The 26,064-nt window shown below is 37.0% G+C and overlaps 2 protein-coding genes across 5 annotated transcripts in view; one reads left to right on the top strand and one right to left on the bottom strand.

Annotated features, from left to right (window-relative positions):
• The first annotated feature begins 2,381 nt into the window (after positions 1–2,381).
• Positions 2,382–10,777, top strand: LOC107801487 (uncharacterized). Its single transcript, XM_016624817.2, has 2 exons — positions 2,382–2,769; positions 10,398–10,777. Exons 1-2 carry the CDS (start codon positions 2,503–2,505, stop codon positions 10,575–10,577), a joined length of 447 nt encoding a protein of 148 aa, XP_016480303.1. The 5' UTR covers positions 2,382–2,502; the 3' UTR covers positions 10,578–10,777.
• Positions 10,778–11,534: 757 nt separating this feature from the next.
• The window catches only part of LOC107801978 (pre-mRNA-processing protein 40C), a 34,507-nt gene continuing 19,977 nt past the window's right edge, over positions 11,535–26,064 (bottom strand). For 3 of the 4 annotated variants that reach the window (XM_075233445.1, XM_075233446.1, XM_075233447.1), the window contains exons 11-17: positions 25,574–25,714; positions 20,723–20,829; positions 19,377–19,500; positions 18,277–18,420; positions 14,772–14,918; positions 14,161–14,283; positions 11,535–12,151 (exon numbers count right to left, since the gene is read on the bottom strand). In XM_075233445.1, the coding sequence (XP_075089546.1) occupies positions 11,879–12,151; positions 14,161–14,283; positions 14,772–14,918; positions 18,277–18,420; positions 19,377–19,500; positions 20,723–20,829; positions 25,574–25,714 (1,059 nt within the window). In that variant the 3' untranslated portion in view covers positions 11,535–11,878. Of the gene's footprint in view, positions 12,152–14,160; positions 14,284–14,771; positions 14,919–17,453; positions 17,565–18,276; positions 18,421–19,376; positions 19,501–20,722; positions 20,830–25,573; positions 25,715–26,064 lie in introns of those variants that run through there. The other variant, XR_012700345.1, reaches the window with a different exon arrangement.

The following is a 26,064-nucleotide window of genomic DNA, read 5'->3' as shown; positions in this document are numbered from 1 at the left end:
ACTATGTGCAACGACTTTCCAACTCCTGGGAATACATATAAAATTCACTCCATCAAGTTAGGATGAAATTTCCAGAGTTTTTTTTATAACTCGTTGATCTCGCCCAACTATGCTTTATAAAAAGGATACGTGGACGTTGCAAATATAATCTGAGTATTTAGCCCAGAGTCAAACCCACAAGGAATTGACCTATCAATTACTCTCGTTAGACTTACTAAATTCTACGGAATCAACTTCCCAAACGTTCTGAATAACAATGGAGGATGTTTCTACTAACTAAGAATGAATGTAAATAAGCAACTGAAAACTAACTATGATTAAGTTGTAAACAATCAAGAGAATGTTCTAAGGTTATGATTTCCCTTATTGATGGAATCTATTCCGGTTATGTTTCACATAGAATTGCCTAATCATCTCTATCAATCATGAGCACTCTTATTACCGTAAATCTCTCCCCAGTAATCACGATAATTTACTAGATGCACTCTCCCGAGATACGCTAGCTGGCTTTGTTTGTTACAGCTCACTTTAGATTGTACCCAAGGTTTCGTTATCCCTAATCCCGCCTTTAAACCCTCAGTTATTGATCCCTCATATACTTTGGGAGTGGTGTTGTTCAACAATTACCTAAATATGCACTCTCTCCCGAGTTATGCACACTAAATAGGCACAATTAATTGAAGATCCTGTCAATTAACTACAACAAGCACATAGTTGAACAAATATAGATTAAACTGGGCAAACTATATTAAAATAACAAGAAGTTCAACCTTCAGTAGGTTCCATCAAAACCTTAGACTAAATATTTAGCTATTCATACTAGTGTTCATCATAACAATATTCAAATTCATCACAAATCGTAAAAACAAAAGGAAGAAAGGAAGAACTCGATGTTGAATTATCCTCATTGTCTCTTGCCTCTCCTTGCCTTGAACTAAGCTATGAAAACCTTGATAGTGAATTTTTGGGCGAGCTAGACCTTCTATAGGTTAAGTGGATTTACCCCCGAACTTCCAAGTGTACCCCTGAAATTTAATTTTCCGGAACTGGGCTAGCGCGGTCGCGCTAATGGACGCGCTAGTGAGTGCGCATATGCCCTATCATTCTGCCTCGACTATCTGGGCTAGCACGGTCGCGCTAGTGGCCGCGCTAGTCCAGGTCTTCATTTCATCTCTTTTTTTTCTCGTCTTCCCACGTACTCAGCTCCTAGGGCTTTTCTTGCTTCAATTTAGCTCCAATCACAGCTTCAAGTCCTCATACGTGCTACTCACTCCTGCAACGTGTGAAATTCACAATTAGAGCCAATTTATCATCATTTAACTATATTATCACAGTAAAACATAATCAAGCTGGGGCATAAACACTCGCCAAATTACATAAATCTAGCATATTATCACTCGTGCACCTTTTAAGTATACTCTTTAAATAATAATATAATTATGTCTCAATTTCAAACAAGGTGGAATCGACTATATGAATCTCTCTGTACTAGATAAATTATTCACTTTCTTCCGATCATTGTGTGTATTTTTTATGTTTTCTCATGAGCTTTTTATATATTATATCAATAATGATAGGCAACTGTAAATTTAGTGATTGATGGTAGTGAAAAAAATATTGCATCAAAGTATAAACTTAGTATAATTTAATGAACTAGAATTGTAGATAGTTGTAAAAAATATATAAAAGTAAAATTGTGTCAAATATTTTAAACATTTAATAATGGAATGAGTAGCATGAAATAAATTGCAGTTCACAATTGTTGAGGCTTAATTGTTTGCTTCCGAATTAATTTTTCAGATCAATTTGCATATAAGATATGTTTTAGATTAGCTTTTTCTCACTTTCAGTTTCTATTTTTTCCTTTGTAAATTAAATATTCCTTTGCTTCTAAATTTCGAATTTGATTAATTTGTTGCAGTGCAAACTTTAAATCTCGGGTTTGAAGTTCAACTTTGTCCAATTATTAATTTGCTTTTCATAAGATACAGCCAGATGTTAGTCTACAACTAATAGCCTGTTTGCCAAAAGTGCTTTTTTTTTGCCAAAAGTACTTTTGGCCAAAAATTTAGGTGTTTGGCCAAGTTTTTGGAAGGAAAAAAAGTGTTTTTGATGAGAAGCAGAAGCAGTTTTGGAGAAACAGAAAAAAGTAGTTTCTCTCTAAAAGCACTTTTTTGAGAAAAATACACTTAGAAGCAATTTTTTAAAGTTTGGTCAAACACTAATTGCTGCTCAGAAGTGCTTTTCAAACTAATTGCCAAACACAAAATGTTTCTCACCAAAGTACTTTTGAAAAAAACACTTTTCAAAATAAGCCGATTTTTGAAGCTTGGCCAAATGGGTTATATGTTTTAAACGGTGACCCCCGAAATCGGCTATTTGTGCACTTCTCCCATGAAGTGGTACCTATATAAACTTCGATGGGCCTAGTGTTAAAGAGTTCTCGGCCTCACGAAGCCCAATACGCTGAAAAAGAGAGGAAGGCTCTGTATCGCAACTCCAATGGCGTTATCCTCCGTTGTTATGCCGTCGTTATCTTCTCCGCCGCCACGTACGGTGGCGATGTTGAATCGCTCCGGTTCACCGTCGTCTACATCGTCGTCTGCATCATCCAGTGGCCGGCTCACCGGCTCAACGCCACTAGCCGTCGCTTTTATGCCGTTTGTGAGATGGACATCGCTATCGTCTTCTCGCCGGAGTTCACAAATCGTACGTATGGCACCGGAAGAAGAGAAGATGACTCGCCGTTCTCCTCTCGATTTCCCTATTGTAAGCTTCAAAAACTCTTTTTTTCTGGTTATTTAACTTAAGCCAGCTGTGCTCTTCTACAGAAAGTGTTATTTTTTAGATAATAGCAGCTATCGAAATTTCAGGTTAGTTTGGGCTAAGTTTAAAACCTATTATATAGAAGATAAAAAATTCAAGTTATATACAGTGTCAGTGCATAACTGATATCTACAGGTAAGCCTCCTTAAGATGTAGGATATGTAATCTTGAAATAAGACAGATTGTGTGTTTTAAGCTTCCTTATAGTTCTGGTGTATATAACTTAAACTCTTTGCTTAATGTAGTTAGGGGTCGTTTGGTTGCCGGTTAGAGTTATGCAGGTATTAGTTATACACGTATTAGTTATGCATGTATTAGTTATGTAGGGATTAGTTATGCAGGGATAAGTAATGCAGGGATTAGTTATGCGGGTATTAGTTATGCATGGATTAGTTATGCAGAGATTATCTTTTTGAATGTTTGGTTTGTTGTATTAGAAATTGATATACATTATATAAATTTTAAAGTAAAATGCTTGTTTACAACTATACCCCTGGCCTTCTTTTGCATTGTTTTCTCTCTCTTTCCATTTATTTATTTAGGCAACAATTTAGTTAGGAACTTTGGGTGTTACTTTCACTTCTTCGTCATACTACCGAACTATGTGAAGTTTAGGCATATTTGATTTTCACTTCTTAGTTTTGGTATTTCCATTTTCTAGTGGCTTCTCCAGTTTGCTTTTGGTATATAGTTGGCAAGTGAAAGCAATGTAATTAAATCCGTAACATGCAATTTACACTACCAAAAGCCATATGATGCAACAATTTAGACAAGACTAGTATTCTATTATTTATATTCGCAACTTACACAATCCATATCGTTAAATTAATGAAACTGGGCACGTAGTAGAGTGACTACCAAAGTGAGGCAACTCATACTGAACTTACTCGATTTGGACTAAAGTTACTCGGTTTGGCCGAACCTGAACCTCACCTTATGGCTCTATCCCTGCATATACGGTTATAGCAAGGAAGTAGGATGCAAAAACAAAATCCTATAAATCACAACACAATTTGGAAGAAAAAAGAATAAACAAGAAACAATCAATAACTATCATGCACCAACTAACAAGGTTGACAGTAGAACTTTAATCCCCTCTTCAGAAAGAAACATAAGAAATCCAAATCACTCAGCTACCGAAGAATTTTCCTTTTACAACTGAACAACATTAAAATTTAAAATGGATTGCACTTTTTGTCACCATTACTATATCATACTACTGTTTGATGTCCTGTAGTTTGACAAACATCCAAAACCAAGACAAACAATAAGCAAATTAATAAAAGATATATTCAACAAAAAGAATCCAAAGGAGAACTACTCTGTCCACCAAAGTAAACACCAGCTGAAAATAATACCAAATTACACAAAACACTAACGTCAAAATATAGCAAATTTCTATGTGTATTTGTTATACAAAAACAACCTATTTTAAGGCTAGAACATCCACATATATTTACATTTGTGGATATTGACGAGGTAACAAAATACAACATTCAGATATCACAAAGTAGCAAAATAAAAACCATCGAAATCTTTAAAGCTTGTCATTAATAATTATCCACACCATGGTCTGACGATCAAGTTCACCCACGCTTAAAAAGAATTCCATTCTTTTTACATCTTGAGTAATTCCCATTGCTGCCTTGACTCGCTGATCCGAGTTGTATAACTCAAATGTTGGGGATCCAAGAATAGAGAAGATCTTACCACGAATATCAGATAAGTCACGCTCCCCTAACTTGTCAATTAAAGCACCCATTCTTTTATCATGACTTTCAGTAAATTGTTTCGTCACATCCACTAGACCTTTAAGAACAGTCTCATTCTCATCCTCAATTGTTCTTCTTCTTCTTTTGCATTTACCTTTTTCATTAGCATTAGAAGATGATGCCTTAGAATTATTACCTTGTTTCTGAGTTTGTTGGGTTCCACCACTCTGAGTTGTTCCAGTGAATGAACTTTGTGCTGCTCCAGTTGATATATTAGGTTCCTCTTGAGCAGTAAATGGACTTTGGTGCTGCTCCAGTTGGTATATTAGGTTCCTCTTGAGCAGGTTGATCTCCTCCTCTGGCTGGAGCATCCCCATCATCATCTTCATCAACCACAACGAGAGGAAATCCCAAACACATGTCATTAGGAGTTTCCTAAGCTTCAGTTCTTTCTATTTCTTCAACGGCATCTTCCGGACCTTCAGCAAACTCTCCAGTTGCTCTATCCTTGCCAAATATTTCTTCCCAATTAGCAAACAATGGCCATTTCTTCGAGTTCATTGACTTGGCAAGTGGATCAATCTAATGAAACAAAAAGAAATACAAGAATAATTAGCAATATTCCAAATACATAGATCATATTTACCAAGAAAACAATTAGTAACTAGCAATATTTCACTAATGATTTAAAAAGATGTAATTCACCTTTATAAAGTCATCCAAGCTTTTGGATAGTCAACTAAGATAGTTCCATCGCTATATTGGAATCCCAAGCCACTTCGACTCTTTAGTAACGATATGCTTGAATAACTCCTCTTCCATGCTCTTATTTTAGAATCGATATGTGGTTGAGATTTCAATCCGGAATTAGGATGACGAGCATGCATGTAGCGTTCCAACTCCATTAAATGTCCGTTCTTAAAAGTTCCATTATCTCCTCTCCAACCATTAGCACACAATTCTTTTAATGCATCTACAAACGTGAGTTCCTCTTCTAGACCCTTCGAGGCTTAGGTGTTGTTTTTCTTGTCCTTTTTGAAGCTCCATTAGATGGTGTTGCTGTGAAACTAGTCATTTCAATCTATAAAAATACATAAAGATTTACTATCTGCCAAAAAATAATGTGAGGCATACATAATGACTTACTACTTGTCTTCAAAAAGATGTTGTCAAAGATACATTAAGATTCACTATTTGTTTCCACAAACAACAATTGGAGACGTACAAAAAGATTCACTATTTTTCTTCACAGAACAATGAAGCTACTACTATTTACAAAGGTAATCTAAGAATTACAAGGATTAATTTCCAGATCTTTCATTCCACATAGATTGAGCTAACTCATCCCTCCAAGTGGTCCACTCATCAGATGGTTCAACGGTATTAATATTTTCATTTTCATGTTGATGCTCCATATGGTTTTCCATTTCCACGTCTAAGGGGTCGACATTCATCTCTCTTCGAATGAAATTGTGTATCAAACAACAAGCAATAATAATTCTATTATGGACCTTAACTGAGTACCATGAAGGACTTCTAAGAATTCCCCAACGTCCTTTCAATATACCAAATGCTCTTTCAATAACATTACACGCTCTAGCATGCTTCATATTAAAGAGCTCTTCTCGGCATCGAGGTGGTGGATTGTCACCTTCCCAATCCTTTAGCTAGTATCTATATCCTCGGTAGGGTGAAAGAAAACCATTTCCATTTGTATATCCTCCGTCGCATAAATAATAATTACCTAAAAAGTATAAAAAAGGATATAATTACTTAGAAATATTAATCTATTTTCTTAATTGGAATAGATAGGTGTGTGTATATAGCATACCCTCGGGTACTTTCAAACCATTCTTTCGTATAACTGCATCTCGCAATACACGACCATCAGCAGCCGATCCCTCCCAACCAGGTAATACATAGATAAAGTTGAGATTTTTATCACAAACCCCCAATACATTAGTTGCTATATCTCCTTTCCGGGTCCTGTATCTTGGTTAATGTATAGATGGAACTCTAATGGGAATGTAAGTACCATCCAATGCACCTAGACAACCCTATAAAATAAATTGAAGTCTAAATACTAAAATAGAGTTATCAATAAAATACTTTAATAATAATATTTAAATCTTTCTATAGTTAATCAAATGCTGGACTGAAATTTACCAACCTTAAACCATCTCCATCGGTCATCAGTCTCATCTTCAAGCACCGGCTTAGGTTTAACAATTAACAATGGAGTTAGTTTGAGAATAGCTCTTAAACATTCATTGAAGGTTTGACTAACTCCACCCTGATCTAATATAATCAACGTTGATAGACCTGTTCTTCTCGTGATGAGCCAAAATATTTAAGAACATTGCTAACTTTTCACTACTGGACATATTTGTACTATCCGTCAACCCTCCAACGTCCTTGGCTAAGGTAGCTAATATGTGAAAGTCACTTCTATCCATCCTAAGCTTATCAATACATACAGTATCATTTTCACGAATAATAAAATTTAGATGAGACACGATTTTAGGAATTCTAGCACTCATGCAATATCTAACCCGTTTATTTCTACTTTGTGTTCTTAAGAACATGCTGTAAATAGCCATAAAAAGACAAATAAGGACAATATAAGATTGCACCACACTCTCCTCAAGGATGATAAAGCATTCGACATCGCATAATTGTTGAGGATCCATAAACACCTATTTGCATTAAAAGATGCAAAATCATTATTAAACTGAGCATATATAGTTAAACATACATTGCATATTAAAGAAACTTTTTTCAAGTTCTTATTTTCTTCTCCTAGACATATAGATTTCACAATTGCTACACAAAAACAAACGTTTCTGGAGTCTTATCAACCAAAAGTAGTCTTATTAGAGTATCATTTTTTTTGTTATTTAATTAATCACCATGTTTTAGACCTTCGATGTTTCTGAATCTTCAAAGAAATAACAATACTTCAAACACAAAGTTAAGGTTGCTCTCATCTTGCAATTTCTGAAGCTAAAGAAACTGATTATACAAGAACCCCCTTTTATTGGAAAGAATTTTTTTTTTTTGCTTTTAACAAACAAACAGAACCCGTATCAAATTTGGGTGTACTCAAAACTTCAACTTTACTAGAAAATATTGAAAAATTAAAGTTTCTTCCAGAAATTCGTCTCTCAGCAGATTCACAAGAGGAAAAAGTAAAAGGAGAAGAAATAAGAAAAGAAAAGTTTAGGGTTTCAAAAACTTCTTACCTGAATGAGAGAACAATCTGTAGGCGCTAGATCAGAGAAATATATGTCAATTTATTGATTTTGTTTCTTAATAGATTGAGAAGAGGAAGAGCCTAGCAGTGAGGCATCGCTATCTCCATTCTTGCTATCCAAAAGTTTGATACAGATCGATACATCTAAGGAAGCCTTATGTGTAAAGTGATCGGAGTAAATTTGTCATTTCAGTATTTTATCCATGTATTACTAATACATGTATTAGTTATTCCATCTTCTACCTCGCATAAAATAATGCACAGATTGAGTCATAACTTATACATGTATTATTTATGCATAATTGAAAAATGTCAACCAAACATGGTATTAGTTATGCAGAGTTTTATACAAAATAACTAATGTCTACCAAACATGGTATAAGTTATGTTACCCCTTATACATGAATAACCTTTCTTCTAACCAGCTACCAAACGACCTCTTATAGTTTTTGGTCATTTTACTGTGGAAGATTGTCGTTATTTGGATGAATTAAATTGTGATAATCCAATCAAAGTGCCAAATCCTATGAGAAAATAGCAATTTGGTCGTGCTAAAGGTAAAACCTATGATTAGTAGGTAAAAAGTATAGTTTGATCTAGACATAGATTTTGGTTTTCAAGTGTGAACAATTGTTTGGTTTGGATGAATTAAAATTTTCAAATGTCCAAGTGGCAACTATTTGAAATATACAGTTTTGGTTGTGAAAAAATACAACATTTAATTGGAAGACTAAAAGAGAATGAGTTACTATAATAATTGGTAATTTCAGCTCAAATGATTATTACTCGTTAGATGAATAAATTGGCAAATACTCTCAAACTACCAAGTTATCCTTTCATGCCAACCTATACTCCCCCTGCCCTCATAAAAGATAGTTAATCCCTTTGTTTGACTAGTCAGTCACTCAGTTTTCAAGAGAGCTGTTCTTCTATTAGGCCTGGTCGAAACAAATTAGAATAAAGGTTGTCGACCTATATGGTTAACTTCTCATGCCGAGAAAGTCAGGTATCAGATCTGTGTAGTTCAGCGAGCCCTTTCCTTACCATTTGCAGTTTCAGCGAGCCCTTTCCTTACCATTTGCAGTTCCAGCGAGTGAAGTGAAGTAGTCTTAGTCTGGGGAAAAGATACCCTACCCGCCATCTTTCCTCCCCAAGGAGGGGCCCTCAATGACTTTATTTAGCCTCCAATCTATTATAGCTCCTTCAAATATCTCTTTTATTCCTCAAAGTGCTACCAAGAGAGTAAGGGGGAAAAGAAGTGCCACCAAGAGAGTAAGGGGGAGAAAAGGAGAAGCAGAATAATTTTGGCAGCATCTTCCCATTCCTCTTCCTCTTCAATACTCCTGCACCGTTCAGTACCCGTCCCGTCACAGATCATGGCCTCTTTACTCTCCTCTGATTCTCTTTGCTTCCTCCACACAATGCACCAAGACTCCTTTCCCTCAGCATCTCAGCTACTCAGCTCATTCTCTTTCGCTCCTTCATTGGAGGCACTGCTCCAATGGAGGACTTGATTTGAAAGAGGTTTTTTTATTCCTTTATGATAAGATAAATGATTGGAAGGAGGCATAGGGGAGGCTGTCAGACTTAGGTGAAGGGAAGGGGAGATTGGCAGATTTACATGCTGCAATGTGCTTCATAGGCTACTCAATGTGATTGCTTGCTCGATTTGTCAACCACTGGCCTTCTGCAGCCCTTCCTTGTTTGCAGTAACATCTCTTCTATCTCTCCCTTTTTTTTGCACAATAAGTGGGTCTAATGACATCTCTCCATAGCCTTATTCATTCTTTCTAAACCTCCATGGCCATTATATGAGGAGACACAAATTGATAAAAGTTACTCATCCTCTTATTAAGAGGTATTGTCTCTTCCAAGTAGCTAACCTGTATATGTCATGAATCTGGTAGAGGGACAAAACTTTGCCCATGCATGTGTTATTTCTTCTGGACAAGTCACTCTTTGTCTAATTAATATGCAGACCTGATTTTGCTTCAAAAATCAATTAGTTAGTTATTCTTTCTTAGCCTCAAAACCTTTCATTGTGTCATTGATAAAGGAATTTGTGAAATAGTCAGTGACTGGTCCAACAGGTATTAACTTTCTTTTGTAAGGGCCACAACATTGTCTATCATCTTGCTCAGTGATTCCATAAAAAGTGTAGTATAAACAGAAAGGAAGAGAGAGGATCTCCCAACTGTAAATCCCTGTATGATGGAGTGAAAGCTTCTGCGCTCTCTTTTTCCCTTTTTTTAAAGAAAGCTTCTGATTCTTTGGTACTATATTCTATGGAGTCGTACATTTCTGTTTGGCCAGTTGGCTGCCTTTGTACAACCACCAAATGTACTGTTCACACCAGATGGGTTCTAGTTTCTGAGTTAGCCCCAGGCCTTTAACAAAGACAGAGATGTAAATACAATTTTGGTCTTTTATTTGTTATTTTCTAGTAGTTTCTAAAAGCTCTTAGACATGTCTTTGTGGAAGTTTCTTGATGTCCTCACTAACAAACTTTAGCAATATGCTTTCAGAGGATTTTGAGCTGATACTGCGTTGTGCTTTCTATAATAATACCCATCCAAAGCATTTTGATGAAACATGTTTATTGGCAGGAATGGGAAAGGCCCAAGCCCGGACGAAGACCAGATATCTTTCCCCAATTCAGTCCTATGAAAACTCCCTTGCCACCACCTCTGCCAGCCGATCCTCCGGAAGAGGATGAGGAAGAAGAAGAAAAGAAAGAGGAAGAGGAAGATCCTGAGAAAGAAGATCCAGATAAACCAGATGAGTAGTAGGGCAATCTGATGAGTTTGTTTCAATTAGTCAGGCTTGCGTCTACTATTGTTATCTTAGCTGTTGCGGCTTAAATGTGCTGGCCCTAGGCCATGTTCTATATAGAATTAATGGCACGAAGAGTTCTCGACTTCAAAATTTTGTAAACAGTTTACTATGCGGACAGTTAGTAGTGCAATGTAATGTTTTGTTTCAACAAGACTCCGCATTTAATATTCTTAGCCTAGTCGCTGCATAATATGTACATTGGCTCTATTCATAATTTCATATTGTATTGAGTTGATGGCATGAGCAGTTCTTGACTTCAAAAATATGGCACAAGGAGGTACCAACAAAATATCCCTTACTATTCTTAAAGGAAGTCTCGAGTTCTAACACTGTTTCAGCATCACTTGCAGAATTCTGTTACACCAAAAAATGAAACAAAAGCAAACAGTTCATCTTGGTCTTCTGGATAGAGTTTCTGTCATCTTCAAAACACCTAGCATTTTGCTCTTTCCAAACTGTCCACCATATAACTAATTTTTCTACTCGACTCAATTGATAATATATCCATTTAAATTCCATTCATTATGAGAGGAAAAAGCAAATTGGAATATAACGTCGAGAGAAGTTAGACTGAAGGGACTGCTGCTTGCAGTTGGTCATTGTGAGACGAAAGTACAATGAAAAAGAAAACCAATGCGCCTCAATTATAGTTTGTCTATTTATTAGTTCTGGACTAAACATACAGGAAATTCTTACAGTCAGACCTACCAACAATACGAAGTGATATCATTCCAACAGAAGATCTCTTTTCCTTGCTCTTTGTTAAGGAAGTATGAAATGGTTTATGAAACTGCATGAAAAGAGCCTAGTTTCTACCGTAGCTTCAATTAAAAATACAAAATCACACACTTCAAACTGAAACTCGATTCCAAGGAATTGAACTATTTCTCGACACAAGCAGCACCCTATTGCTCGACACTAAAAGCAAAAACATTGATTCAATCATGAAATCTATTTCTTGTCAGGCCGTATAGCGTACAAGAAAAATGGCTGCGAACTGAAATGCTAGAATACATAAAATTAGAAGAAATCAAATCTACTACATAATCACCTAGGTATGAGAGTCCAAGGAATTATCAGATTTGACAAAAATAAGTTCTGGACACTGTGCTTCAAAATGATACATGAACTGGCAGAGAGTACTCTGCTTCATACCCTCTTAAAAAACAAGTGTCCTGAGAAAACTGTCTTTTCTCAGCTGCCTTTGATCATACGAAATACTTGAGGATTACTACAGCTTCTGTTTCTTGCTTTATCTCCTCCTTGAACCAGAAGATCCTTTACTTCTTGCTTTATCTACTTCATCGAGTGCTGACTTTTGCCTCCGTTGAATATCTTCAACATATCGGCGCCATAAGGATTCCCTATCTTTTCTAGGCATTTTTGAGTACCTGGGATCGGCTTTGAGAAGTTGTTTGGCTGTTGACCAAGAGTTTCCAACTGTTTTACCATCTTCTGTTTCTCGTGAACAAGCTTCAACAGTTATAACCTCGGCTAGTAAAGCTTTAAACTCCTGTGCGCTCCGCTGAAGATCAAAATACATAGTATGAGAATAAGAAAAGAAAACCATGTACTTGATAAATAAGGAAGTACATAAACTGCGTGAGAAGGACAAACAAAGGTACACCTCATTTAAATGATGCAAACTGCTAGTAACTATGGAGGGCCCACGTCACATTTTTCTCTTTGCTAGATTTTAGGTACTTAAACACCAGTATGGGATACTCATCAGGGGTGGATCTACATAGAGCCGAGGGGGTGCGCCGCCACCCGCAAACCTCGGCCGGAACTCTGTGTATATATCTATATTGTACAATATAATAAAATGGCACCCTAATGAACAAAACAGCCACTGGGTGCCAGTGGTAAAGGCCCGAAAATACCTCTCTGCCAGCGGAAGTTCGAGACCAGGGCAACACATAAAAGTTTTGGAACTTTTATTAGTACGTAACTATTGGACTATTAATGTTAGGTGTACGACAGTTTACTTGTTTGCTTTCTTATTTATTCTTTGTTTTACTTTTTTGACTTTTTAACTTATTTAATATTGTTTGACTTTTCTATTGTGCTTTCTTTATCCACTAAAATACAAAAGCTACCTTATTTCCACAAAAACTTTTCCCACCCAAAACCCTTCTCTTCTACTGCGCTGCTGCCCCAAATTTGGGGATTTTCACTGTTTCAGTCCGTCACTCACCGGCAGTTGGCCACCACCGTTTGGTGTCCACTTTTCCATTTCACCTCACCTTGTTGCTGCACCACTGCTTTGTAATTTGACTGTAAATCTCTCTTATTCTCTTGCTTCTTTTTTTAATTTTTTTTTATGTTGGGTTTCTCCGAAAATAATTTTTTTGGTGGTATAGTTAATATTTAAGAATATAGACTTACAAGTTGCTAAACCCCTTTGATCTTTTCATTTTCTCCCTTGTTTTTCTTTTATTCAATTCAAAATTGATTTTTTTTTCTCTGTTCCAATCTTTAATTTATAGTTTATTGTGTTATTGTGCATATTGTTCTCTTGAATCTCTGATTGTATTAGCTTTTGCATTTTGTTGTCAGATAAGCTTTTAAAGCATTTTGTTGTCAGATTTTTATTTTCATTATTTGTTTTGCTCTTGCTGTTGATTCCTTGATGGCGTTCATTGGAAGTTTAGATTTTCAGTCTTAGTTCAAATTTATACCAAAAATGCATATGACATGTATGTTTTTGTTTACTTAAGGATGAAAGAATTATGTATGTCTTACTTATTAGTTAAAGTGACCAACTGATTATGGTAGTATTTTGTTAATTGGAAGATATTTCCAATTGTCAGAACATGAAAGAAGTTGTCTTTTTGTACTTTTCATGTGGAAGAAATTTTATGATATTGGTATTACTGCTGAAAATTTTATGAATGTGCGCTAAGTTGTCATAATTTATTTTCGTTCGATATATTTATCTATATAAATCGAAAAGATGAATAGCTAGAATCGAAGCACAAATTTGATCAAACCGACTATATATTTATCCCATTTGGACCGTATAAATAATAATATATCTATGTATAAAATAATATGGCACCCGAAACCTTCAAATCCTAGATCCGCCTCTGATCCTCATTGCAGTGAAAATCAAACAAAATTTAGAAAAGGAAAAACAAAGCAGAAAGAATGTCAGTACAGGGCTTTGTCAGCCAGCAAATAAAGTTTTTCGAAAAGATTGTTGCTTAGATGTAGTTCTTCAAAAATATGTAGATAATTTCTTATCTGCTATTGTATAAGAAGTTAAGAACCACTAGGAGTATCAATTATAAAATGTATTACATTCATTTTCAATATACTTAAGTTAACACATAATTTATACTCCCTCTGTTGCAATTTATGTGGTGTAGTTTGACGGGACACGGAATTTTAGAAAGAAGACTAGCTTTTGGAACTTGAGGTCTTAAACATCATGCTAGGAGATTTTTGTGGCTAAAAAAGCATATCATTAAGGGTGAAAAGCAGATAACAAGGATTACATAACTTAAAAAAGAACATCAGTAGTCATCTTACCTCATACAATATCTTCACATGTTCTCGAAAGAGCTTTTCCAAGTCAGACTGATCCAAATGCGGATTAGCTGCACGTCCTTGGGGATCCTTCTCTAATTTAGGTTTTGACTCTGTCCAAGATGCCTTAGGAGCAAGAGAAAGATATCTCAACAATTTGAAGATAAACTGGAAACAAGTACCATCCAGAAAATAAAAAGGAATTACCTTTTCAACAATTCTACCACATAATAAACACAATCCTTCCATACTTCATCAGTAAAGGTAAAGCCAAAAAGATAAGAATTTTAAAGTTAAATAAAATATCATCTGATGAGCACCACGGGGGAAATGCTATTTACTGCAAGTTAAAAGACCAATTATAACCACGGGCTGCACAGAACATGTAGTTACAGAAAATAAGCTCTTCCGAGAAGCTAAGCACCTCATGTAAAGATGGATGGTACTCTTTCCACCAAACAAAGATCTTTCAAATTTTATTGTTTCTGAATAAAGATGAGGCTGATCTTCTGGAACTATCTAAAACTGTCTAATCAAGTAATGGGATATGATCCATGACATATGTTCTAAGATATGTCCTTGTAATATTTTTGGGGTCTCTTACAAGATAATACCTGAGGATCTTTAATTATTTCAACCAGCAAAGCTTGATAGGATTCAACAGCTTCCTTTCTACGAGCTTTTGACCGCACCCTCTCCACTTCTTGCTCTTCTCTTTCTTTACGTTTTCGCAAAGCTCGTTCTCTTTCCTTCAATTTCTCCTAAAAGAGTCAAGCAGAACACCATTAATGCCTTCAACTGAACAATCACGCCAAAATGTGGAATCAAACAGAACTTGGCGTACTACATTCTAAATTTGTCAAAACTTCGGACCAAATACACACACATACAGATGAAATAAGTAAATGCATTAAAATCACAAAGCACAGGTTTTTAGTTTTCTACCAGGATTAAATTAATAGGGAGAATCAGCAGGAAACCTTAGTTGGAGGCACAAAGACAGTGGTTCGGATCAGCAGAGGGAAGAGGCAACCAGTGAATAAAGACAAATAAACATGTTAAGCTACTAAACGGGTGATTTATGCTGATTAATGTGCATTTTTTGTTTGAACTACTTTCCTTTATAATGAACACTTCACTGACGAGATTTGAAGTTAAGGGGATAAGTTGGTATTCTATAGCTCCATACACTTTATAAAAGTAATCGGTTAGAGATATTAGTACACGAGGAGGTGAGAAGTGGCACTCTATAAATGGATAACAATGACCGAGTAGGCCTTGTTAGAGTTTGTTACAATCCCACATTGGTTTAGAGTATGGGCTATTGTCTCCTTATATTGTCCTACACAATCCTCACCTTTTGAGCTAATAGGGATTAAGTTCAAGGTCTATTTTCTTTACATGGTATTAGAGCCAAAAGTCGCTACTCTCGGTTTGACTTTGCCATATGTTAGGCTCCCCCGTTATGTTATCCATGTTCTAGATGTCCGGTCCGGGCGTGCAGGGAATTAGAATCGGTACGGGTTGTTGTCTCTTTATGTGGTTTTGGGCAATCCTCTCATGACCTAACTTTTGGAGTTGAGTTCGGTTCAAGATCCATTTTATCTAGATATGTTCATATTGGATGAGGGGAAGTTTCTTGAGGAACTCAGTGCATTTGGAATCAATGGTAAAAACATAAATCTCACCTTTATTTCAGCTACAAGAAAGCTTTTATTTTTTATCCTGAGATCATTGCGTAATGATTTGGCTATCGAATTCCTTTGAAGGGGCTGACAGATTTTTTTTGATGAAGTAAAATGATATCATTGATGAGCATGCATCAGGACGATGCCAAATAGCAAAAGAGTTAAAAAAAAGAGGGTAAGCTCCAGTACATGAGTGACTAAGCTAAGTCCAGGGAGCTAACAAAATCCAAAAGGTTGAAGGGGCTGACAGCTTTATGCCGCAGCTTAATGATTGTGGCATATTGATTGGCTGATGATGTCAAGAGAAGAAGGGAGATAGTTCCAAATTAACTTGAAAGTGAATGCAGAAAGTGTGAAAGATAAAGCAAAAATTTGTGATGCGTGATGGAGGGCGGATCGATAAGAGCGGGTTAAGAGGACTGGCAAAGCTTCTAAGTTGGGAAGCTTTGGAAGAGGCAAATCCCAAATTGGAAAGGGACTGGAAAATAAAGCGCTATATAATAGAGAACATAAGTTTAGATGGTATGTGTACTTCTACGCTCGACATGATGGAGTCAAGAGAAATCCGTGAGGTCTACCGAGTCAAAGCGAGCAATACGTATTATGGGCTTGAACTGTAACAAATATGATAGTTTACTAGATTTTCCCACATTACTAAAGGTATTTTCTGTTTTTAAAAGAAAAAACTTGCATACAAAATGTAAACGTCTCTATTAACGACAACATACAAATTTAACGTTAACTAACACCTAACCCCCTTTGACTAATTCTTTTTACCATAAAACACAAGAAAAACGTGTCTATATTCTAACGTGTGAAGCTGTAAAGGGTTTTTTTCATATTTTCTCAAGACAAATAAAATAAACCACTCAATTCTATATAAACCAACAGAAAGAAGATATGTCTGCATATCCATATCCTTGTCCGCCAGTATGGAGAGGGAAATATAGGTCTTCTTCCGAATTATGTGTTAGTGACTGGTGAGGAGGGTCAAGTTGTGATCCTGAAAACTCAATCAATCAATTATTCCTAAATCTCAAACTAGTTGGGTTCATCTATATCCTCTTATTTGACAATTTTTACAATGAGAGTCAACCTACCACAACCCTTCCTTTTCAAACGGACTTGAGACCAGCTATGCTTAGCAAAACTCAAAAAGCGGAGTTATCACGATGAAAACTAATTAGACTAACTAAAAGACAAAACCATTGAGGTCTAAGGTTCACTTGTCAAGCTTGTACCAAGAACATTCAAATTTATTCACAAATAAAAAAGGAAAAACCTACTGCAATGCATATGCACAGAAAATTCCTCATCAAAAAAAAAAAAAGAACATATGCACAGAAAATAAATCTCAGATTGACATCAGCCCATCTAGTTTTCTAGATCACAGTGGCCATATCATGCAGAAAAGAAGGATTAGTATTTGCTTGAGTTAAACTTACTTCAATGGTAGACAAGCAAATGAAAGCCATGATTTTTCTTTTTTGGGATTCCCCCCCTCCCTTCCTCTCACATAAGACACCAACTCATCTAACACATCCCCTCTTCAAGTTATGCATTGCAAGAATTACATGTCATATAGTATATCATAAAAAGAAAGAACACCTGTTGTCCAGACAAATTTAAATCCTGCCACCCACACTCTCAAAGTCAAGGCCATAAATCTTCTGTAAAGAGATGCTCCACTTCTCCCCATTCCCCATCCTAAATAGGCATCTGAAAAGAAAAAGATGTCCCAGGAGGTTTAATGAGCACCCCACCTATGAGAATCTGATACCATGAAGCCTTACTATATGCATTTGACCATAGGCAATTGAATGTCCCCGTTAAGTATAAGATTTTAGGCGTTAGCGCCACTGAAAGCTCAAAGTCCCATATTAAAATGAAAGTGAACAGTCTTGTTTTCTATATCTTTGAGGGGTCAGAGAGAGAGAAGGAAATAGCTGTGCAGGTTAGAGTCAAATTTTAGGTTTTATCTGTACATTTTAAGTGCCAAACAAAAATTTACGGTATAACTAGTTACATGTCAAATAGGAAAAACATAAAAGCCCTATATTAGGGTTCGAGCCGTGGAAGCAGCCACTAATGCCTGCATTAGGGTAGGCTGTCTACATTATATCCACTAGGGTACGGCCTTTCCTGGAAACTGCGTGAATGCGAGATGCTTTGTGCACTGGGCTGCCCCCTTTTTTTAAACATAAAAGCCCTATATTAGAAAGAAAGTTAAGAGGTATCTAACCCCCCCCCCCCAAACACACACACACACACACAGAGAAAGAGTTGACAAACCTAATATGAGATATCAGTATGATACCTTTGGAGTATCTAATTAATATTGATACAATAATATAACAAAAAAGGCAAGTAACAAGAAATCCTAAAACAAAGAAAAGTAAGGCCCCAAAGATGGAAGTAAGAGAATGCTCACCTCTTCATCATGTTTTGCTTTTGCAATTCGTGCAACTTCCTGTTCAGCAGCCTTGAGTTCCGATAGATACTCATTGAATAAAGCCTCTCTGTCCTCATGCTTAACAGACTTATAACGGGGATCATCTCTTAAGCTATCCTTTACCTAAAATCAGCAGAAAGTTGCAGCTTAGGGAGGGAGAAAATATAGTTAATTGCATTTATCCAAGTAAAGGGGGAAAAGGAAAGCTTAAAGTAAACCACAAGGGAAACTTCAAGAACCACATCACCAAGTGAATTTTGGAAAGTTTAGCAGTTAGCACGACGACTTCCATTGGTTTCAAGGAGAGACATTATGCAGCTGAATGAGAAAATAAAACAATGTCCAAAATACAAATCATCTTTCTATCTTGTTGATTCGCAGACATGATATTCATCATCTGATTCAAATGGGAGCAATGTCGACATTTGAATTTTAATTTCTAATATTCTATTACTCCCTTTCATTCAGGTTGATGCTTGCTTGACCTCTGCTCACCTCTAAGATAAAAATATTGATCTAGGATGGTATATTAAATTGGAGCTTAAAATATGAAGTACATCCAAATAAGGGAAATTAAGTGGGGAAGTGAGAAGTGTGACCCTTAAACTTGTGATTATCATATAAAACAAATGGTGAGACATTCTGGTTTAGGAAAGACAGATATTATTTCGGCATTGCCCAACATAAAACCATGACATTTAATTGGAAACAACGGACTTCTTTTTCCAGAAAGTTTAGGAATTAGTGATAAATTTGATGACATCGTGGACTTTGAACCAATTGTAGTTCAACATGACATGAGTTTTGTGAAATGATGACCAACCGTATTAGTAAACATGAAGGGAGGTCTGTTAAGCAAATTAAATTGAAGATCAAGTGTAACAGAACTGAGAAATTAAAAAGCTGCAGGCCTCATATATTAGTCTATTTAGACTTGAACAATAAATATTATAAGTTTAATCTTAAATAGGCATGTCAATCCAGACCAAGCATTCAATTTGCAAGCAAGTAAAAAGATCTAAAAGGCAACTAGTTACATTGATATTTTCTTGGTATCACATCTCAACATATAAACCAACCTTTGACCACCGTGTATTTAAGGTAATATCTTCTCGTTCCCGAAGCATGGACTTGAACTGTGATATAGCAGCAGCACGTACAGCATAAGCTTTTTCTTGAGCTGCCTTCCTAAGCTGAAGCACCCTACACATTAAGTAGATTCTTGCCTAAACAACCAGCTCAGTAGGAGACCAGACAGTTCGTGATGTTTCCTATATGGTTAGAGAGCGGATTCTGCTTCGGGTTTCGCTTATGAATGGCGATCAGTCTTCAACCGGTTAAGCACAGTCACAACACAGACTTGCACGAGCCAAAACAAAAACACGTTCACTTCACATTGAAATCTCTTTTGGTATACGCACCACTCCAACTCGTTAGATCATCAAAAAAAAAAAAAGTGGAACACTTGCCCCCCCCCCCAAAAAAAAGAACCCCACAAGGGGCAAAGCTATGCATGGCCAAGGTGGTCAGTTGAACAGCCTTCGCCAAAAATTATGCCGTGTACATAGGTCAAATGTTACTTTTAACTAATATATTATGGGTGCTAGAGAGGTTTCCATGAGAATGTAAAAAACAGAACCGTAGAAAACGGAATAAGGAACATGAAGACTCTAAAAGAATATATGGAATAATGAGAAAATTATACACAGAAGCTTACCAAGATTAGTAAAAGCCAAGAAGAAACACAGAGTAATTCTGCTGAAGTCTTTAACATAAAGAAGTCATATAGGTTATTTAGAGTGCTATTAAGCAACCTAATGGTAAAAGGTGATCCAGTGATCCACAAAGGTCAAAAAATTCCTTTATTTCATTACTCGCTGTCTCAAAAAATTTGGCCTGATTGGATTTGCAGGGAATCAGGAAAAAATTGCATATATCAAAATCGGAAAAAGAACCAGTACTGGACTCCAGATATGTGAAAACAAGGATGGCCACTATGGAAAGAGGGAATGATTTTTTGAAATGTCAAAATTAGAGGTTGCAATGGTATCACAAAATGATTACGATAATATAAAGTAGTAGAATTTGTTTACACAATCAAGACGTCCATTTAACAAGATCAATCAAGTATCCAATGATTGAAAAAAGGGGGAAGTAAGTTGCATTCTCCCTGTAAATGCTTCACAGCACATTCTTGTTGCTGGATATTTCAATGCATTATCTTTAACAATCAAAAAGAGAAAAAGGGGGGAGAAGGGGGGGGGATGTTAACTTTTTTCTAAACTAGGGAAAGGGTAATACTAGAAATGGTGCAGTAAATTCGAAAAAGAATCACTTGTTAAGGCTAATATCAGAAAACATAGTAGGAAATAAGTGACATCAGAACTAGTAAATCTAAACCAAGATTGGAACAGTTGACTAATACCTCTCATTCAGCAGCACTTCTCTATCCTTTCGATCTAAGGACTCAAAGCGTGAATCATGACCCCATTTCTTTTTGAATGATTGATAATCTGTGTCCTCGTTGATATCCTGAACATAAGTAAAATAATCAGCAAGTAATGTAAGGCCCTAAAGTTATAGATCATGTTCCAACAAAAAGTTCAGCTTTAATTGGAAACTGTGAGAAGGAACAGGAGAAAATATGATATATTGATATTGTGTGTTCAATACAATACAAGAGGTCCTTATTTATAGTTATACTATACAAGGACATACTACTCCTATTTCAATGTGGGACAAGACTACATTATGTGCATATCTAACACTCACCCTCAAGCCAGTACATACACATCATATGTACCAAGCTTGTTACACATGTAACTAATACGAGAATCAGTAAGAGACTTGGTGAAAATATCTGCTAGTTGATCACTCGACTTTACAAACTTTGTAACAATATCTCCTGAAAATATTTTTTCTCTGACAAAGTGACAGTCAATCTCAATGTGTTTAGTCCTCTCATGGAACACCGGGTTTGACGCAATATGAAGAGCAGCTTGGTTATCACACACTAGTTCCATCCTGCTGATTTCTCCGAACTTTAACTCCTTGAGCAACTGCTTGACCCAAACTAACTCACACGTTGCCATAGCCATGGCCCGATATTCGGCTTCGGGGCTAGATCGAGCAACTACATTCTGTTTCTTGCTCTTCCACGAGACCAAATTACCTCCTACTAGAACACAATATCCAGATGTAGATCGTCTATCAAAAGGTGATCCTGCCCAATCAGCATTTGTGTAACCAACAATCTGTTCGTGGCCTCCACCTACGAATAGTAATCCTTTGCCTGGAGCTGACTTTATATACCGAAGAATACGAACAACTGCATCCCAGTGACTATCACAGGGAAAATCCATAAACTGACTTACAACACTCACCGGAAAAGAAATGTCAGGTCTCGTCACTGTGAGGTAATTCAATTTTCCAACCAACCTCCTATATCTCGTAGGGTCTCTAAGAGGTTCCCCCTGTCCAGGTAGAAGCTTAGCATTCGGATCCATAGGAGAATCAATAGGTCTGCAACCCATCATTCCAGTCTCCTCAAGAATGTCTAAGGCATACTTCCGCTATGAAATAACAATACCTGAGCTAGACTGAGCAACCTCAATACCTAGAAAATACTTCAGACTGCCCAGATCCTTAGTTTGGAAGTGCTCAAAGAGATGTTTCTTCAGATTAGTAATACCATCCTGATCGTTGCCAGTAATAACAATATCATCAACATAAACCACCAGATAAATACACAGATTCGGAGCAGAATGCCAATAAAACACAGAGTGATCAGCCTCACTACGAGTCATGCCGAACTCCTGAATAATTGTGCTGAACTCCTAAATAATTATGGACTGTTTCAAACCATATAATGACCTGCGCAATCTGCATACACAACCACTAAACTCCCCCTGAGCAACAAAACCAGGTGGTTGCTCCATATAAACTTTCTCGTCAAGATCACCGTGGAGAAAAGCATTCTTAATGTCTAACTGATAAAGAGGCCAATGACGTACAACAGCCATGGAAAAAAAAAGACGAACATATGCTACTTTAGCCACGGGAGAGAAAGTATCACTATAATCAAGCCCAAAAATCTGAGTATATCCTTTTGCAACAAGACAAGCCTTAAGCCGATCAACCTGGCCATCCGGACCGACTTTGACTGCATAAACCCAACGACAACCAACAGTAGACTTACCTGCACGAAGAGGAATAAGCTCTCAAGTGTCACTCGCATGTAAAGCAGACATCCCGTCAATCATAGTCTGTCGCCATTCAGGATGAGATAGTGCCTCACCTATAGACTTAGGAATAGAAACAGTGGACAAAGAAGATATAAAAGCATAATGAGGTGACGACAAACGATGATAACTTAGACCAACATAGTGAGGATTACGATTAAGTGTGGACCGTACACCTTTGCGGAGTGCAATTGGTTGACTAAGAGGAGACAAATCCGCAGTAGGTGCAGAATCTGATGCAGGACGTGAATCACCTGGGCCTGATGCTGGATGTGGACGACGATGATAAGTCAAGAGTGTTGGAGCTGCAGAAGGTTGAACTGGATTATGTGGAGGAACTGGACCTATAGGTGATGGAACTGGAGCTATAGATGGTGGAACAGGAGCTATAGATGGTGGAGCTGGAGATGTAGAGGAAGATGGATGGGAGATAGTGACTGAATCTCCAAAAGAAGAGACTGGTAGTACCTCAGAAATATTTAAGTGATTACCTGGACCTATGAAGTATGATTGGGTTTCAAAAAAGGTAACATCAGCTGACATAAGGTACCGCTGGAGGTCAGGAGAATAGCATCGATACCCCTTTTGCGTTCTCGAGAAACCAAGAAATACGTACTTAAGAGCACGGGGAGCTAACTTATCTGTTCCTGTTATGGACAAAACAAGTGCTTCCAAAGACACGGGGTGGAAGAGAGAACAAAGGTAAGTGGGGAAACATGACAAAGAATGGAACTTGGTTCTGGATAGATGAAAATGACATACGATTAATAAGATAGCAAGATGTAAGAACTGCATCCCCCAAAAACGCAACGGAGCATGAGATTGTATGAGTAGGGTACGAGCAGTTTCAATAAGATGTCTATTCTTTCTTTCAGCTACCCCATTTTGTTGAGATGCGTACGGACAAGATGTTTGATGAATAATCCCATGAGATTTCATAAACTGCTGAAATGGGGAAGACAAATACTCTCGGACATTATCAATACGAAATGTGCGAATAGAAACCCCAAATTAATTTTGAATTTCAGCGTGAAAAATAGAAAACAACTCAGATCGATTTTTTATCAAATATATCCAGGTGCACCTAGAATAGTCATCAATGAAACTGACAAAGTAGCGGAATCCTAATGTAGAACTGACCCAACTAGGACCCCAAACATCTGAATGGACTAAAGTAAAAGGTGACTCTACTCGATTATCAATACGTCGAGAGAAATGGGAGCGAGTATGCTTACCGAGCTGACATGACTCACACTCTAGAGCTGACAAGTGAGATAAACCAGGTACCATTTTCTGAAGTTTTGACAAACTGGGATGTCCCAACCGTTTATGTAATAAAGCTGGTGAATCAGTAACAGGACAAGTTGGTGATGGAAGACAAGATGTGAGTCCATATGATTTAGCAAGGATAAGGTAATAAAGTCCATTTGATTCACGCCCGGTACCAATGATCCTCCATGTACTGCGTTCCTGTATAAAAACATGATCATCAAGAAATAAAACGGCACATTTAAGTGATTTGTCTAGGCGACTAACAACTATGAGATTAAAAGGACTATTAGGGACATAAAGAACTGAATCTAAAGGTAAGGAAGGAATTGGGCTTGCTTGACCTATTGCAGTTGCCATGGTTTGAGACCCATTGGCCATTGTTACTCTTGGAAGAGATTGAGAATATGAAATAGTAGTGAAAAGAGATTTGTTACCAGAAATATGATCTAATGCACCTGAATCAATGACCCAAGACTCAAGAGGATGAAGATTGAGAGACACAAGTCACGCTATTACCTGTTTGAACAACGGAAGCTATCTCATAAGATGTCTGCTTACCTGCTTTGTATTGAAGAAACTCAAATAATCCGCTAAAGAAACCATCCGACTATTCGAAATATCGGCTCCCATGTCGCCACAATTAATAGTAGTAGGGTTAACTTGAAATAGTGAAAATTAGTAACTCATTTGGGAAAACTGAAGAAATCACTAAGAAACACTGTTTCTGCGCCGGAAACTTAACATTGTTCAGCGTGGAAAACACTGTTCATGCCAGAAATACTGTAGCAACCGGAAAAAATTCAAAGTGGTCGGAATGAAATAAAAACAGTAGAGGTAGGATCGGAATTACCAGACGACCCAACTATTCTGAAGAAACTTTTTCAAAAAAATGGCCGGCAATCCACTTCTGAAATCACTGTTCACGCTGGAAAAATATAAAAGTGGTCGGAATTTGGTGTAACCTGGATGGGTAGGCTCGGAATTGCAAGGGGAATAATCTGTCCTGAAGAATCGTCGCCAAAAAATGGCCGCAAGGTAGCCCACGCGGCGTCGGAACTTTGCCGGAAAAGTTTCTTCCGACAGCTACAGTACCGCCGGAGATTTTCACTGGGGTTTGGTCGTCGGACAGTGACTAATCTTGTGGTAGTGTTGGATTTTGCACAACACTGACCGAGACAAAGCAGAAGCAAAACAGCTTTGAAAAATCGCCGGAAAAAAGGGTTCCGGTGACTGATTTCACTTCCCGGAATCGCTGGAATTTATGCACATCGATAAATCTCTCATGATAGCTCTGATACCATGTGAGAAGGCACGTGAGAAAATATGATATATTGATATTGTGTGTTCAATACAATACAAGAGGTCCTTATTTATAACTATACTATACAAGGACATACTACTCCTATTCCAATGTGGGACAAGACTACATTATGTACATATCTAACAGAAACAATTTACTCCCTTCACCCTCAAGTGAATATTTACTTTTCCAAAGAAAGCTATATCATTTATCACAATAAACCAAACTGTTTATGATGCTTTCATGATTTAATATCTCCATCTCAGATTCACCTTTTAACCTTAAATTAACAAAGTTTTAATCATGCCAAGTAGAAATTGGGCACTTGACTACCTTAAACAGTTTTAATCATGCCAAGTAGAAATTAGACAGACATTCAACTGTGACACATAAGAACTAGTGGAAATATATTGTGAGATTACATCTGAAAAGAACTAAAGAGCGCTTAAGTAACAAGATAAACCTCCTTTGCTTCTTCCAGTAAATGCTTGAAGCCCTCCACTGCAGCTTTCTGTGCTGCCCGTTTCTCCTTCCTTTCTTCGTCCGCACGTGTCTTGACATAATGCTCAAACAGAGCTTTTCTAGCACTGTAACTTGGAATAGCCTGGACAAGGAGACCCGCTATTTAGGAAAGCAATGAAGAGAGCACCACAAACAAGAGATGGAAAAAACATTTAGTAACATGATATGTGCATGAATGACTATATGGCAGCTTTGAACCTGGAAGAGGATATACATACATCATGAACAGACCATATAGTTACTCTCAGAACAAGAGACAAGATCTCAGAAAAGTTATTAGCTTGCAGATAATCGATGAAAACAACATAATTTTGGTTAGTGTCCCGCATTAGTCCAGGATATGGGTTGTAGTCTCCTCATATGGTATTAGGCAACCCTCGCCTCATGAGCTAGATTTTGAGGTTGAGTTAGGCTTAAGATCCACTTTCTTAA

This window comes from Nicotiana tabacum, chromosome 16 (genome assembly GCF_000715075.1).
Source record: "Nicotiana tabacum cultivar K326 chromosome 16, ASM71507v2, whole genome shotgun sequence".
In the NCBI taxonomy this organism is placed as follows: Eukaryota; Viridiplantae; Streptophyta; class Magnoliopsida; order Solanales; family Solanaceae; genus Nicotiana; species Nicotiana tabacum.
This window is presented reverse-complemented; position numbering and strand designations above follow the sequence as displayed.

Excerpts from the sequence above, each read along its gene's own strand:
- LOC107801487 (XM_016624817.2), top strand. The coding sequence starts at position 2,503 with ATGGCGTTATCCTCCGTTGTTATGCCGTCGTTATCTTCTCCGCCGCCA. Across the intron at positions 2,770-10,397 it reads CTCCTCTCGATTTCCCTATT|GAATGGGAAAGGCCCAAGCC; the intron begins GTAAGCTTCAAA and ends GTTTATTGGCAG.